This window comes from Oxyura jamaicensis, chromosome 26 (genome assembly GCF_011077185.1).
Source record: "Oxyura jamaicensis isolate SHBP4307 breed ruddy duck chromosome 26, BPBGC_Ojam_1.0, whole genome shotgun sequence".
Classification (NCBI taxonomy): Eukaryota; Metazoa; Chordata; class Aves; order Anseriformes; family Anatidae; genus Oxyura; species Oxyura jamaicensis.
The window spans coordinates 3,823,300-3,839,395 of NC_048918.1; the positions used below are offsets into that span (position 1 = coordinate 3,823,300).

Consider the following 16,096-nt stretch of genomic DNA (forward strand, 5'->3'; position numbering starts at 1 on the left):
CCAATATTGACTTATAAAATGGTACATCCCCTCTTCTGATCACATAGAAGAGAGAAGTTCACGGGTCTGGTCAGAGCTGTTGATAAATGCTGATTAGAAATCTTGCCCCTGCCTCTGCCACTGCTCTGCAGGGCTCTGGTGGGGATGAGAGGCTCTTAGCCGGGCAATGAGCACCTCCAGAAGCAGGCGAGCACAGAGCAGCACGCCTGCCCGGCACCCTGTCCCTTCGAGATGTGCCTGTCCTGGTAATCCAGTAACCAAATAATTAATTAACCCTCTGATGAGCCCATCCCAGCCACTAACTGTCAGTGTGTGGGAGCGACGTGATGCGTGAGTGTGGCCATGCCCCGGTGGGTGCGGAGCCATTTCAAAGGCATGGTTTGATTCCCACTTGGTTTGTTTCTTCCATTTCCTTCGAGGGGCCTGGCCACAAACTTCTCCCGACTGAACTCCATAAACCTCCTCTGCCCTCTCTCCCCCTTTTCTTCCCAGCCCTTTCCCTGTACCAGAGCCCAGGCAGAGACTTCCCAAATAGCTGGGGGCTTCCCGGTGTGGGTGAGGGAGCAGCTAGGCTGCCACCGGCTCGTTTGGCTAATGAAGCTTTTGGAGCCAGCAGAAAAGGGCTAGGTCTGCACCCCAAGAGCCTGCCCCTACCCCAGGGTGGGCTTTCCCCCTGAATTGCTTCACTATTTGCAGTGGTCCCATGCCAAACCTGCCTGTCCTGCCCCATTTCCTAATCTCATAACTTCTGTCTCTGCTACTGCTGCTTTCAAACCCATCTCATCCTGTGTTGCCCTCACTGATCAAGATGTAGTTTAATAATTCCAATTATTAATGGGATTTATTCCATTAATATGTTCTTCTCTCTCTCACAAAGAGACCCCCCACTGTGTGTATCTGTAGGGAGTTGTCTTGTCTCTCCCCTGGTTGTCTCCTGTTAAACTTTCCTGTCCAGTCCTCAAATTTGTCCTCCTGGTCTTCTGCCATCCTCCAGCTCCATTTCCAGACGGCTCGGTCCTTCCACCCAGCAGCTCCCAGTACCAGTGGGAACCTGCGGGTGCTGCCAGAGCCCCCGGCACTGCTGGGATGTGCCGTGTCGGGGACATCTCCGTGGCAAAGCGGCTCCGATACACCCTTCTCGTGCCCATTTCTCATTGCTGTCCTCCACTGACTGTTCTGTCCATCGGCATTTCCACCTCTCAGCCAACTCCAGCCCACGTCTCTGTGCTGGAGGCAGGGGCGGGCAGGATGGGTGCTGCCCCTCGGGGACCGGGCTCTCCCGGTGCACCATCCCCGCTCCCCCTGCCCATCCTCTCTTCCTTCTTTCACCTCTCTGTCTGCCCAGCATCCTCTACACCCAGTCTTTTTCCTTTAGAAATGACTTTAAGCTCTTCTCTAGTTTCCAGGTATGTTTTGGGGTGAGGTCTGTGTGCCAGGCTTGGCCAGGAACTTGCCAGCTTCCCCAAAAAAGCGCCGTGCGTCGCTGGCCCTGTCTGAGCCCTCCCTATTGCTGCAGAGAAGGAGAATTTAAAAGCACCGTGTTTTTTTTTTTTTTTCTCTTTTCTTTCCTTCTGATTTCAGCCCGAGGGGTTACGGAAACGACGCCCAGCTTCATGTACCCATATGGGACCTCGAGCAGCCAGATGGTGCTCAGGGGGGTGGACCTCCTGCTGGAGTGCATCGCTTCAGGAGTGTACGTACCGGGCACGGGAGTGGGTGGGTGCCAGCAGCCCCAGTGCTCTTACAGATCAAATGCTAAATCACCACTGGAAACACCTTTGGCCACGAGAAGGGAGCGTTCCCTTCCGTTTCTGTTACCTGCTGTTAGCAACGCACCTATAACCTACAGGAGGCATAACAGCATGCGAGGGGACAGAGCTGAGTTTTGCAGCACGGCTCGGAAAAGGAAGTATCTCTGGATACTCGCTGTGCAAGGATAGTTTCCCACTGATTTGTCCTGACAGCTATTTGTAGATCTCTTAGGTGCTCCTTACCACGCTGTATAACTGCAGGTGAGGACGCTGGGGGTCCATGGGCCTGCACGAGTGTCCTGGGCACAGGGTGGGACTTTGGCAGCACTCCCGTGGTGTGCTGCACCATGCTGCTGCGCACCTTCCAGCGTCCCCAGGCACGAGGTGGGACATGAACCCCGCTCCAGACCAGCTCAGGTCCAGTTTTAGGGGCTGCAGTAGAAAAGAGGGTGGCCCAGCAGTCCTCCTCCCTGGGCTCGAGAGGTCCCACATGCAGGATCATCTCCTGCTTTCTTAGGAAGGCTTTTCTCATCTTGCAAGTGCATTTATCTCCTTCCCTCTCCTTAGACCAGCACCAGACATCATGTGGTACAAGAAAGGAGGTGAGCTCCCCGCAGGCAAGACCAAGCTGGAGAACTTCAACAAGGCTCTTCGGATCTCCAACGTCTCGGAGGAAGACTCCGGGGAGTATTTCTGCTTGGCCTCCAACAAGATGGGCAGCATCCGCCACACGATCTCGGTGAGAGTGAAGGGTACGTCGCCTTTACCTTGCCATCTTCTTCACTTCCACGGCCAGAAATTGAGGGGGGAAAGCGTGGTCTGGGGGCTTCCCACGTGGGCTGTGCTGCATCCAGCCCGACCAGCATCTCCTCCAACCCACCCTACAGGCAGTGGGAGCTGGGGGCTCTGCTCTCCAGTTGCATTTGTTTGCAGAAGACAAAATGGTTTGGGTTGGAATCTCTGGGGGCCGTCTGGTCCGATTTGCTACGTGTGTAACCGGTACGTTTGTGTGTTTTAAAGCTGCTCCATACTGGCTGGATGAGCCCCAGAACCTCATTTTGGCCCCTGGCGAGGACGGCAGGCTGGTTTGCCGAGCCAATGGGAACCCCAAGCCCGCGATACAGTGGCTGGTGAACGGGGAGCCCATAGAAGGTGAGCCAGGGGGAGTCTGTGCCTCCTCTGCAGAAACGGAACTGAGCATGAGCCAGCACTGCCGTCAGGGTGCCAGGCACCCGCTGGGCGCTGCGCGGGGTCCAGGCATTGCAGCACACCAACCACCTGCTTGGCTGGGGCAGGGCCAGCTGAACCACCCCTGGAGGCTGGGAACACCATGTGCCACCATCTCCTTTAATCTGGGCTGAGAGGGAAAGAAGCATAATAAAGTACAGGGTCGTGTGAATTTTAATTTAAGCTTTGATTTAATGTGTCCTCTCCGTCTCTCCCGTTTTGAAGCTTCTCCGCCCAACCCAAGCCGCGAGGTGGCTGGAGACACCATCGTATTTCGAGACACCCAGATCGGCAGCAGCGCCGTGTACCAGTGCAACGCTTCCAACGAGCACGGCTACCTCCTGGCCAACGCCTTCGTCAGCGTCCTGGGTAGGTGCCCGTGGGGACAGGGCAGCCCCGTGCAGTTGCTCTGCACCTGGCTGGGGAAGGAAAACCCCAGAAGTGGCCGTCAGGACCCCGCAGGGTGCCAGGGCATGGAACACTCCCCTGCAGAATGGTGGCTCCTGCTTCTGTCAATGAGGAAGATGAACACCCCGTACACAAGTTTTCCTTGCAGGTTTTCCCTGTTTGCTTTCCTCTTCCTTGTTAGCTGCTCTGAGATGAATGTACATTTATACATGACCTCTGCAGCTGGGTGTGGGATTGAAGGTCCATTGCCATGTACCCGCAAAGCCAGGCAAGGGGTGAGCCGAGTGCTGCTGGAGCTGAGATGTAAGCTGTTCTGTGGATGAAGCTGGAAAGGGAAAGAGAAATAGGAGAGAATGGAGAAGCTCTATTTAGTCTTGAAAGCCTCAGTGGGGAGCGGTGAACAAAAAAAGGAGATGGGTGGCAGGGCTGGGAAATGCAGGGCCTGGTTTGTGCTCTCGTTCAGTACCTGGGTCTCTGCTTGCAGACGTGCCACCACGGATACTGGCCCCTCGCAACCAGCTCATCAAAGTCATCCAGTACAACAGGACCCGGCTGGACTGCCCCTTCTTCGGCTCCCCCATCCCCACCCTGCGCTGGTAAGCAGGGCAGCGCTTCCTCTGCCGGCGGGGAGGGCTGGCACGGGGCGGTGTCCTGCTCTTTCTTCCCTTACAAGAGTTCTTTGTACGGCTGTGAGGTTTAAGAACGGTCAGGGGAACACGCTGGACGGAGGGAACTACAAGGCGCACGAGAACGGGAGCCTGGAGATGAACATGGCTCGGAAGGAGGACCAGGGCATCTACACCTGCGTCGCCACCAACATCCTGGGCAAAGCGGAGGCTCAGGTTCGCCTGGAAGTCAAAGGTGGGAGCTCAGGAGCAAAATGTGCTCTTGGATCCTCTGAAACTCACAGCAGAAATGAACGTTTATGTAGAGGGAGGTTGGTGGTGCGCTCCGGCAGTCTGCACTATGACATTTGGAGCTGGGATACAGAAATGGGCAGAAATCCCTTCTTTATGGGGAAAAAAAGGCTATGGGTCCACTGAAGCTGTAGAAGGGCTCGGTGTGGATATCAAGCTGTGAGACGCCATGAGCATTGCAAAAAGAAACACAAACAGTGCATCTAGAATAACTGCTGGCAAGAAAACATTTTCAGAATCAGGTTTCTATTGGGTTTTCCCTGTTCAGCAAAGCTGTTTGCTGAGTCAGAAAAGTGGGTATTTGTTATAGGGTCAGCATGAATTAATGGTTTGTTAAATGAGTTTATTTGCAAGGATTTGTAACAGAGATGGTTTAGCAAGCTGACGTGCACACTTGTCCTTTCCAAGAGACACCTCTGTTAAGCTTTGATCGAGCTCCTGAGCTGAGCAGCTCAGCGCCTGACGTTTCTTTTGCGACTTTTTGCAGACCCCACCAGGATTGTGCGAGGCCCCGAGGACCAGGTGGTGAAGAGGGGCTCCATGCCTCGCCTCCACTGCCGCGTCAAGCACGACCCCACGCTGAAGCTCACAGTCACCTGGCTGAAAGACGATGCACCCCTCTACATTGGAAACAGGTTTGTGTTTACAAGTCCTGTGTTGTCTCTCCAAAATCGCTGGGATTTTTACTCCCCCGCTGCACACTGCTTCAGGAGTCACCGGGGATAATAAGGAGAAACGCTGAGTTCCCACCTAGGCAACATCTGCTGCTCTTGATGCTTTCAGTGTTATTAGCTCCTTCCAGCAGAGGCTGCCTAGCAGTTAAAATTGATTTGCCAGTAAATCAAGGCATTGATCTTAGGTTTTATTTACAGATATTTTGGGACGCCTTGATAAAACGTATGGGTTAATAACAAGCTACTTCAAAATGCATGTTTATCAGCTGTGAGTGGTACGGTTGTAATTTCCTTTCCATAGCATGATCCGCTTCTCATGGAATGAGATCTGATCACGGGACACAGGCCTGGCTTCCTAAAGGTGTGATTGTCCCAGATGTATACCCAGAGCAGATTCACTGATTCCTTAGGAAATGAGGTTTCCAAGAATAACTCAACGCATCCTTAGCTGATAAAATCTTCAGACTAGTGAGGTGCTCCTGTTCTCTTTGGGCTGTTTTGCGTGTTTTATCAGAGAACAGTTAGGCTTCAATCCTGCTGCCTAAAGCTCTTAGGAACCGTTGTGTTATTACTGCTTTCAACCCTTTAAGGATGAAGAAAGAAGACGACGGTCTGACAATATATGGCGTGGCGGAAAAGGACCAAGGCGATTACACCTGCGTAGCCAGCACGGAGCTAGACAAGGATTCAGCTAAAGCCTACCTCACTGTCCTAGGTAAAGCTGTTGTGGCAGCATGCTGACACACACCTAGGTGCTGCACTTGCCCTGCAATAGATTGACTTCAAGGTCGGGCTGAAAGGGGGAGCTGTGGGTGCAGAGCTCCCCTCTAGCGCAGGGGTGGTGCTCAGGGAGCTGCTGGCGGAGCAGGGGTTCAGTTGCTGCAGGACTCAGCAAGGACGCGCAACCTGACCTCAGACTCAGACAATGGCACCAGATTTGAGCTGAAGGGAACTTGCATTGGAGAGAGGAAAAAAATAAAAAAATAAAATAGTACTTATTATGTGTAGCTAAAAATATCCAGGTGGTAGTGGAAGCTCTGAGAGAGCAGCCCTACATTTGGGAGCAAACGTAACTGAGTCTGAGGGTGCTGAGAACCGTGTGACACCCAGCGGGTGAGTGAAGCAGCATAACGAGCAACAAACTGAAACCCATTCCCATACTCATTTATGACAGATCTTCTCCAAAAACCACCCAGATTTACTAGCTCCTGCTCTTGGCCACCTCCACTCTTGTGCAGGGTCTCCATTCATCTCTCAGTGTCCCACCTCACCAGCAATACTGGCATAGACCCACCGTGCCCTATAAAGGCAGGAGTGTGATATAAATCCCACATCCCTAATAATTTGACTGGGCTTGATTTATTTCCCTTCCTCATTCCCTAATAGCTAATTAACTCTGTACCGGGCTGATGTTTCCCCTTTGCAGTGTACTAGAAATACGGAGAAAGGTGTGCAGGGCACTGGGGGTCTCTGGGGGCAGGATTTGCTTATTCTGGTCCCCAGGCAGGTTTGGATCCTCCTGAAATCTGACCGTGTGTGACTTTATATTTACCAGGTGCTCCTTTCACCACCTAAGCTTAATGACTAAACTAACCCTGTTAACAGCCAATGTCTTACCTTGCAGCAGTCCCTGCTAACCGCTTGAGAGACTTACCTAAAGGTAATCGTCACTAATTCATTTGGTTTATTTTGTTTTGTAAGCTGATTTTGTTTTGCCTTGTCAATAACTCCAGCAGAAAAGCTAGGCGTAGTGGTTGACCGAGCTGGGAGCTGATGCTTCCAAGTCCTGCCCAAGACATCCTTGGAATCCCGTCCAGATGGGCACGGGTAGGAAGGACACATCCCTTCGTGTCCCACAGTGCCAACTCTTGAGTGCACGAATCACTTTACCCCTAGCTGGAAATGGTGAGGCCTGAGGGTAAAAAAAAAAAAAAAAAAAAAAAAAAAAAAATTAAAAAGAAAAAGAAATCACATTGAATCCCTTGACTTTTACCTGGAAAAGGTGTTGCTGTTATTGCATGAGCTGCATCTGTAGGAGTATGTGATTTGTGATAGGATAAAGCCACCACAATCGTGCCCAGGGCATTTTCTAACCAAGTCTGTATTTTCAGTTAGGTTTGGTGTTGTTTCTGCTCTGTTTGCAATTATTTTCAGAATGGTGGTGTGTAGCTTGTTGTAAGATCATATATCCCCTTGCTAAGCCACCTTCGTGCTTGCAGCATCAGACAATGTCAGTGCATGTGGGTCGGGTTTCAAGGCAAGGCGCAATTAGGACGTGAGCACGTTTGTATTAAATAAATAAACAGAAAAGCACTGGCCCACCAAAAGCAGAAGGACATGAAAAGTGTCCTCCTGCGTGTCTGGGCTGGCACGGCCAGGGCTTCCCTGCCCCAAAGGAGCAATAGGAACGGGGGGTCCTGGGACCGTCCAGCCTCATCCATCTCCTTGCTGGGCCCGCAGAGCGCCCAGACCGGCCGCGGGACCTGGAGCTGACGGACCTGGCCGAGAGGAGCGTGCGGCTGACGTGGATTCCGGGCGATGACAACAACAGCCCCATCACAGGTCAGCGGCCGTGCTCTCCGGTCTCTTGGGAGAGGGCTGGATGGAGGGAGGTGTCCTCGTGAGCTGCACGGGGTGCCCCACCACTGGGCTGAGCCCTCTGTCCTCCCCCCCAGACTACATCGTGCAGTTCGAGGAGGATCGCTTCCAGCCCGGCACCTGGCACAACCACTCCAGGTACCCCGGCAGCGTCAACTCGGCCGTCCTGAGCCTCTCCCCGTACGTCAACTACCAGTTTCGGGTGATTGCCGTGAACGACGTGGGCAGCAGCCTGCCCAGCGTGCCCTCCGAGCGCTACCAGACCAACGGGGCGCGTGAGTACCGGCCACCCCATCCCAGCAGCTGGCCACCAGCATCCCCACCTAGGGTGTGCTGGAGCTGGCTTATAGTGATTTGGACAATGCCAGGCTTGTCCCTTGTGGGCTGGGATCCCAGCTCCTCGAACACGAAGGGTTCATACAAGCCAGGGAACGAGCTGCGCCATGCAGTCATGTGCCAGGCTGTGATTTTTTAAATCGCATCCCCGAGCCTCTGAGTGGTGCTGTGCAGAGCAGCAGAGCTTGAATGGGAAGATTCCTGTGGTGGTTGTTCCGGGAGAAGCTGTTGAAGGGAGGCCTTTTTGTAAAGAAAGCTTTCTAAAGAAAATCTTTCATCCTTTCTGGCCACAGGAAGGTCAGAAGTCCCTTGGAAAATCAGACTTCCAAGTGTAAAGTGACCCCAAGCAAAAGGCATTTTGTTCCAAACTGCTAATGCACTGTCCACTGCTAGAGCTGGGCAGGGGCCCAGATCGATGCTGGAGTAGAACGTGCTCCAGTCCACGACGAGACTCGGCTCTGCAGTGTGTGCCCGGTGCCCTGTGCGTTGTAAAAAACTTGGGCAAAGTCATGGGAGGAATTTGTAGGAAGCTCGGCAATTTTGCTGCATTTCTTGGCCATTGCAGGCACCCTTCTGCAACATCTGCTGGCACCTAGTGTTGGGCTGTGACATTGCTCTGCTTGCTTCAGGTTCCAAAAGTGTCAGGCTCGGCTCCCGGAGATGCTTCACAATGAGTGTCTTTTAAAGATTTAGGACGACATTTTTTTGGGAAAAAAAGAAAAAAAAAAAAAGGTTCCTAAATAAATGGCCTGGTTTTCAAGAGTGCAGAGAATCTCATGTTCCATTAACCTGAATGGGAAGTTAAAACTTCTTGAAAAACATGTCATTAGCTGCTCTTCCAGAAGTAGTTTGCGCAGTAACTGGGTTTTAACCACACAAATGGTCATTTTTCAGCTTTACAAAATGCCTTTTTTTTTTTTTTTTTTTCCTAATGTGGATATCAGGTCCTGAAATTAACCCAACAGGAGTTCAAGGAGCAGGGACCCAAAAAAACAACATGGAGATAACCTGGACGGTGAGTTGTCCTCTGACTGCAATCCAGGTGCTCAAACGTAGGGGGCTCAGGGTTTCTAGCACGTGCGATGTACCGCACGGAATACCCTAACCCTAATGACCATAAAGGAAATAAAAAGCAGAAGATACATCTATGAGAGAGGCTATTGCTAGTGCCTGCAAGAAGACTTGTGATAAAAAAAAAAAAAATAGCAACAATGGAAGACAAAGAAAAGATCACAGATAGAGTTTGGAGAGGATGCTCAGGAGCCTGATGCCATAAGCAGGAATACCCGGGGCTTACAGAGCAGCTCCTGCTTTTCTCCATCGACCAGCAGGTGTCATCCAGGAATAAGCCAAAGTGTGCAGGGAGGCTAGAAATTGCAGTGGGAGCATGAGCTGGGAAATAAGGCATGGGGGTATGGTTTTGGGTTCTGCCTAGGGTCTGCAGGTACTTCTCTTTTTGCAAACAGAAGTACAGACCCTCCTTTAGGCTTGCTGGTGGAGCATGAACCAAGAACCAGCTCCTGAGCAGAACCTTTTGGAGCTCCATAGCAGAGAAGTGCAGCTGCTCTTTCTCCCCCTAAATTTTTGTTTTGTTCCATTAAGCCCCTGAACGCAACCCAGGCGTACGGGCCCAACCTCAGGTACATCGTGAGATGGAGGCGCAGGGACCCGCGTGGGAGCTGGTACAATGAGACAGTGAAGACCCCAAGGCATGTGGTCTGGAACACCCCCATCTACGTCCCCTACGAGATCAAAGTGCAGGCAGAGAACGACTTCGGCAGAGCACCAGAGCCTGACACCGTCATCGGCTACTCGGGGGAAGATTGTGAGTATTTTCTCAGCCGCAGCCCGTAAGTGTTTCCGAAGGGCAAGAGCCCATCCAAGGGCAGGGGTGGGCACCCACAACCCAGCTATGTTCACAGCACTGCTTGATTTGGCACAAAAATCCAGTTCCAGGTACTGGGAAAAAGAGGTTTGAGTCTGTTCTGGGCTGCCTGCAGGTGCCCGCAGGACCCAAACCACTCAGCCTCTCCCTCTCTAAGACCTGGATAATACCTCCACTCGAGGAGGTAGTGAAATTTCTTTAAGAACAACTCTGGCTGTGTCCAATGAACTGCATTAAGGTTCTTGTCCCTGGCATCTGCACAGCACCAAGTCCATCTTGGATGAGAGGTGCTACCACCAGCTGAGATGGCGTTGGTTCATTCCGGACTGGCTTTTTGTGCCTCTGATGAAGCACCGGCTAAGCCACAGCTTGGGCTCCTGTTTGCAGCACACCACTGGCTCAGCTCATCTTACTTTAAACCTCTCCACCTGGTCGTGCACAACAGTGGCCAGCTTGTTTAACTCTCTTTCCCTTTCTTTTTGGACTGCTGGTGTCACCTTCTGCCTGTAGCATCCAACACTCTGACCTATGATCCTTATCCTGCCAGGAACATGGGGTTTGCTGCCAACAACTTTATTTTTAAAGAGATAGAAATGAGCTCCTCTCAGTGCCATGAATCAGCAGGGGTTCCTGGCCAAGTGACTTTGGGAGTACCAAGAAGTAAGGTAGATAAGCCAGCAAGCCATCCGTGACTCTAGGCTTGAAGTCAAGGGAATGCAAAAAGAGCGCAGCACTTGTAAGAAACTCTGTGTTCTTGGTGCAGCACATCCTCTGGCTGGGCATCTCCTAGAGGAGATGGGGCAAATGGAAGGATGGGCAGAAAGGGTGGGAGACAGGGCAGGAGCCTGGGGCTGAGTGCCTGGGGCTGAGCACCAAAATTTAGTGGTGCCCAGCTGAGAGCTCGCTGCTGGAGGAGCTCCACCACGACCTGACTGCACGGCTGTCCCCGCATTGCTCCTTGTGCACTGCAAGGTGGTTTTTTTTTCTGGTTTCAGATGAAACCTTGTACAATGAGCTTGAGGTCTGGGGGAGGACCTGTAAGAGCCTGTACATGTGTGCTTTACGTAGAGGTAAACAAGGGAGATCAAACTCACATCTCCCACACAGAAGTACACAGGTGTGCTCCTGCCCATGTCCCAAAGGGTGGGACATAGAAAAAACAAACAGCAGAAGTAGCTCTATCACGTCTGAATTGCTTCACAAGTAATGGCAGATGTCTACATGCAAGCAGGTGATCTGAAAAGGAGGTAAAAAAAATATGAAAATGCTTAAGTCAAATGGAAAGTGTGGGGCCAGAGGCGAGTGGTGGTGTGCCATGGGAACGTGTGCGGTCATGGGGCTGTTCAGCCTAAAGGAGGGCAGCCAAGAAGCCCAGAGTTGGCCTGCCCTTGCTGCTTTAGGACATCCTCCAAAACCAAATGTAAGGAGGGAGAAAACAGCCACGATTTCTCCCAGTGATGAAATGCCTGGAGCAAACAGGGGTGCCAGCAGATGGCAGAGGCGGCGTGCGCGGCCACCGGGTTGGCAGCGGGCTGCGCCGTGTGCTGACCGCACTCTGCTTTGTCCCCAACCGCCCAGATCCCAAGGCTGCGCCTACGGATGTTAGGATAAGAGTTTTAAACAGCACTGCCATTGCCCTGACGTGGACCCGCGTGCACCTGGACACCATCCAGGGACAGCTTAAGGAGTACAGAGTGAGCAAAAGCAAATCTCTCCGGCGCGGACTATTAACACGGCTAACCTGCTCACTGGCCCGGGTGGCCCCGTTGGTGGAGCCATCTGCAGTGGGGATGACAGAAAACTTTGCTCTGGCCACCCTGAGCCTTTTTGGGGTGCAGACCATGTGCCGAGCCCCCTCTGGGGCAGCACCAGAGATGAAGAGCCTTGGGATGTTCTGTGCGGGGTCTGGGTGGGGTGAGGACATCTTCCTTGGCTCCCCCAGACCTTGGGGTGCCTTTGAGCACCAAGGGACCTGCCCTTGGTGGCTCTGCCCATGCAGAGAGGCATCCCTGGCCCTACAGCTGCTCAGAAGTGCAGGCTGGCTGGCTCTGGGGGGAAATTACCTTGGAGAGGTATAAACCGGCTGGATTTTGTGTCATCCCCAAAGTCCCTACATCACCTTCTAACGGACGCCAAGCCCTGCAAAATCTAAACCCAGTACTCCACACTAACTGGCAACTAAAGGCAGCACGGATCCTGGTTTTTACTTTTAATGTTGACATTTAGTGATCCTGATTTTACTTTTCATGTTGAGATTTACTGATCCTGGTTTTTTACTTTTAACGCTGAGATTTACTGCTAAGGTAAATTACGGGGGATAGACCCTGGTCAAAACAAGCAAAAGTCTGGACAGAGCCCTTCTAGCGGGGTTTATGACTCCACCAAAGACGTGTGTCCCACAGGCAGTTATAACATTTCAAATCCAATCATTCATGGAGCATAAAGGAAGCTCTCCGGGTGTCGCTTTCATTTTTTTTCTGCCTCTGCTCTGTTATCCTGGTCGATTTTCCGAATGAATCTTATTTCTGCATGAAATAAGATTTACAGTCGGGGCTCCACATCGGAGGCTCTCCGAGTTCAGACTTTCCATTGTGGCCGGACGTGTCGCACCTCACCTAACCCACAGCCACTAATCCGGGTAGGAAGGGGGAGCACGGGGTGCCCAGCACCGAGAGCTGGATGCCAGGGGCAGCTCTTGGCAGTTTGAGCTCTGCTGGGTTCACCTTGTACCCCTTGCCAAGCTCCTACCCCCTGTGCCTCAGCCTCCTCCTCGGGTACCTGCCTGGAGGGTGAGGAGCTTCTTTAATCACTCTAAAAGGCTTCTCTTTGAAAAGGCAAAGTTTTGCTGTGCTTTGTTAATGAAAAAGAACTTAAAACAGGAAAAGCTTCACTTGCCATGCATGTTTCTTGAAGGCCTATTTCTGGAGAGACAGTAGTTTGCTGAAGAACCTGTGGGTCTCCAAAAAACGGCAGTATGTGAGTTTTCCTGGAGACCGAAACCGGGGCATAGTGTCCCGGCTGTTTCCTTACAGCAACTACAAGCTTGAGATGGTTGTAACCAACGGCAGAGGAGATGGGCCTCGCAGCGAAGTTAAGGAGTTCCCCACCCCAGAAGGAGGTACGTCCTCGCCGCCTCGCTGCTGCTCCCGGCACCTCGTGCAGGGGCTGGGACGGCTTCGGGCAGCTCAGCCCAGCTCTGCAGGGCCGGCCAGGAGCTGTGCAGGGCCGTGACGCTGCTGGGGAGAGGCTCCAGGGATGGATTTTGGCTGGACGTGGACAGCAGCAGCAGCAGGACAGGGGCACTGTCACAGGGTGCTGCTGCGTGTCCTTGTCCCCGCAGGGCAGATGACGTCTCTGCAGCTATCCCTGGAACCAACTCCCGGCACCGTCTCATTGATCATTCCCCCCCCTTCGGGTGCTTTTAGCACACCAGGGACCAGGCTGAACAAGAGAAGGGCTTGCAAAGGCCCCGCAGAGGCACAGCACTGTGCCCTTGGCTGGCTGCGTCACCTCCAAGTGTCCCCGCGGTGCTGGGAAGCGGGAGCAGAGGAGTTCCTCTTGCTCAGTAAAAGGTGGAGAAATCTTGGCAAGACCTCTGTGCTTGTGTTCCGGAAGGCTGTCCATAGTGCTCCTATCGGGCTTTTAAGGCAGGAGCACCTCCTTCTGTTTGAAGTGCCTGTGTCAAGGATGAATTTGAGATTTTTATTTTCTTGCTGTCACAGGAGCTATTTATAGACACGCCGACAACTTTTTGTCAGAGCTGCACTTTCGGTGACTGCCAATGAATCTTTCTTTAGCACAGATGTTTTTGGCACAGCACGGTACAGAAGTGCAGCAGGAGGAAACAGGAGAGGCTGGAAGCAAATCCTGTCTCAGCTAACACAAACATTGCGGGCTCATCTTTCTCTTCTTCCTTTTCCTACCGCACCAGAACAGCATCTCTCTCAGCCCTCGTTCTTTCTTCCCTAATGTTTTCTTGGATGCTGTCACCATTTTGGGGTGATTTTCCTTGACCAGCTATAAGTAAGCTTGTTAAAAAGCAAGGACTCTGTTCCAGCCCAGCACTTTGGCATCTTGGTTTAGCTCCTTTCCTGCGTGCTAGAGGCATCCAGCACCAGGGGGTGGCACTGAACAGTTACAGCAGGTTATACTCTGGTCATACATAAACTATTGATTTTCTCTCTCCTGCACCACTAAGCTATTTTATTGGCTATATACTGATGCTTAAGGGATTGATATCCTGCAAAATTTGCGTTAAAAAATAATCATTGATGTCTTAGATCAGTAAGCCAAGTCCTTTCCCCAGTTAGACGCTGCAATTAGGGGTACACCAGGAGAGTCATTTAATTCCGGAAGGTATAATGCCTCCCTGCCTTTCCTAGCTTTGAATAAGCAGCCATAAAAGCAGACATTCCTCAGGGTAAGGACCGCTGTATACACCAGATCCCTGTTGCAGGTCCCCAGACGTTGATAACACAAAGGTGCCCTGCAGCAAGAGAAGTTTTTGTACCATTCCAGCAGAGAAATAGAGGGGAGGTAAACGCGGTGCATGCAGAGCTGCTCGGGTCCCTGCACGTGCTGCTGAGCCCCTGGCTGGTGCATGGTTCCTGGCACAGGTTCTTGTTCCATGGGTACCTGATCTTTGGTGTGTGTGTTTCTGAGTGTCTTGGGTGTTACCAGTCAGCCATGAGATGTGTACAGTATTGTAAGGTATGTTATCTTGTGTTTTTTTTTCTTCTTTCCCTCTCCTCCCTGGTCCCGTCCTCCTCCCAAGTGCCCAGCTCCCCCAGGTATTTAAGAATCCGACAGCCAAACCTGGAAAGCATCAATCTGGAGTGGGATCACCCAGAGCATCCCAATGGAGTCCTCACAGGATACAGCCTTAGATATCAAGCCTGTACGTGCCACATCTTATCTCCTTAGTGATAACAGCTAAGTCATTCAGTGTTTTCCTGAGTTACCTCGGTGCCTAACACAGAAAGCTCTCCGTAAGGAGACTTCCATCACCAAACGACACCGCTGGTGTTGGAGGGGGTCCTGGAGCAGTGCTGGGCATCTGCAGCTTGCAGCTGACCCCCAAGGGCTGTGGGCACTCAGCAGCTCTCGAGCCAGGCACAGGAGGGAAATCAGTCTGGCCTCAGGTTTAGAAAGCCCTTTAAGCACCGTCCGAGTGTTTTGTGCTCACTCAAACCTGAGCTCCTGGCTCTGTAAGTGATGCTGCCCGGAGCACAGCACACTCTGCGTGATGCTGGGGGGAGGACAACTTTCTGTCTGAGACCTTGGCACTCCTGCTAGGGCTTTTCTTGGCCACGCACACCACCCTGAGTGTCACCAGCAGCAGGTCCCCCAGCCCCATGCCTAGACAAGGCGTACCCAGTGCCAGATGCAGCTCTCGGAGCCCTTGTGGCTCCAGGCTGCCTGCAGGTCCTGCCCTGGGGCCAGGTGACGTAGCACAGCGTACCTCCGAACCCAAGCTGAAGCCGCAACCGCCTGCCTTTCCTCCCCAGTTAACGGATCCAAAACGGGCAGGACCCTGGTAGAGAACTTCTCTCCCAACCAGACAAGGTTCACCCTGCAGAGGACGGACCCCATCTCACGCTACCGATTCTTCCTGCGCGCTCGGACCCAGGTGGGAGACGGAGAAACCATCGTGGAGGAGTCGCCAGCCCTGCTGAACGAAGGTATGTGCAGAGCCCCAGCTGCTGGCCTCACCGCGGGGCTGGGGGCGATGTGCACGTGTCGGCCAAAATCTGCAGGTCAGGGAATCGGGAGGTCCCCAGAGCGAGCAGTGCGAGATAACGATGGGTGCACAGCTGCTACCTGCTGCAGGATGGGCAGGTGACTGGCCTTGTGCACTCTTACTAAGTCACCCTAAGTTTGTCCCTTCAGAGCTCTGCAGGAGCAGCAGGGACAGCCAGGCACCACCTCTGCAGCCTCGGTAAGAGCTGGACACGGGGCAGAGGATTTCCGTGGTGCTGGCAGGAGGTGCTGCAGCTGCATCCTCCTGGCTGCCCAGTCACCCTGCAGCCAGCAGCTGACCTGACCCAAAGCAGAGCCCCAGCTCCCTAACGAGATAAAACGCCCGTTGTGAGGCATTCATCAAACTAAGTGAAAGTTCAGGAGCCCTGAGGGAACTCGGGGAGACAAAAGCTGGCTCTTTCCTTTCTTCAGCATTTGCTAAAAGACCTATGATTTAGTTAGCGCTATGATTTAATGGGGTTTTTGTCTCCTTTCCGCCATCTCCCCCTCCCCAACTAATGGCTCTGAGTAGCAAAAGTAATTCCTACTGATGGCCCAGAG

The 16,096-nt window shown here is 52.6% G+C and overlaps 1 protein-coding gene across 24 annotated transcripts in view; it reads left to right on the forward strand.

Moving 5' to 3' along the window:
• NFASC (neurofascin) overlaps nucleotides 1–16,096 on the forward strand; it is an 81,573-nt gene that overhangs the window by 41,864 nt on the left and 23,613 nt on the right. For 12 of the 24 annotated variants that reach the window (XM_035346914.1, XM_035346917.1, XM_035346922.1 and 9 more), the window contains 17 exons: nucleotides 1,582–1,693; nucleotides 2,319–2,503; nucleotides 2,772–2,903; nucleotides 3,204–3,347; nucleotides 3,871–3,982; nucleotides 4,081–4,247; nucleotides 4,791–4,938; nucleotides 5,568–5,692; nucleotides 6,602–6,637; nucleotides 7,438–7,539; nucleotides 7,653–7,850; nucleotides 8,856–8,926; nucleotides 9,514–9,736; nucleotides 11,375–11,490; nucleotides 12,710–12,914; nucleotides 14,571–14,693; nucleotides 15,304–15,477. In XM_035346914.1, coding sequence (XP_035202805.1) covers nucleotides 1,582–1,693; nucleotides 2,319–2,503; nucleotides 2,772–2,903; nucleotides 3,204–3,347; nucleotides 3,871–3,982; nucleotides 4,081–4,247; nucleotides 4,791–4,938; nucleotides 5,568–5,692; nucleotides 6,602–6,637; nucleotides 7,438–7,539; nucleotides 7,653–7,850; nucleotides 8,856–8,926; nucleotides 9,514–9,736; nucleotides 11,375–11,490; nucleotides 12,710–12,914; nucleotides 14,571–14,693; nucleotides 15,304–15,477 — 2,373 coding nt within the window. The remainder of the gene's footprint in view (nucleotides 1–1,581; nucleotides 1,694–2,318; nucleotides 2,504–2,771; nucleotides 2,904–3,203; nucleotides 3,348–3,870; nucleotides 3,983–4,080; nucleotides 4,248–4,790; nucleotides 4,939–5,567; nucleotides 5,693–6,601; nucleotides 6,638–7,437; nucleotides 7,540–7,652; nucleotides 7,851–8,855; nucleotides 8,927–9,513; nucleotides 9,737–11,374; nucleotides 11,491–12,709; nucleotides 12,915–14,570; nucleotides 14,694–15,303; nucleotides 15,478–16,096) is intronic. The other 12 variants (XM_035346923.1, XM_035346924.1, XM_035346925.1 and 9 more) reach the window with 4 other exon arrangements.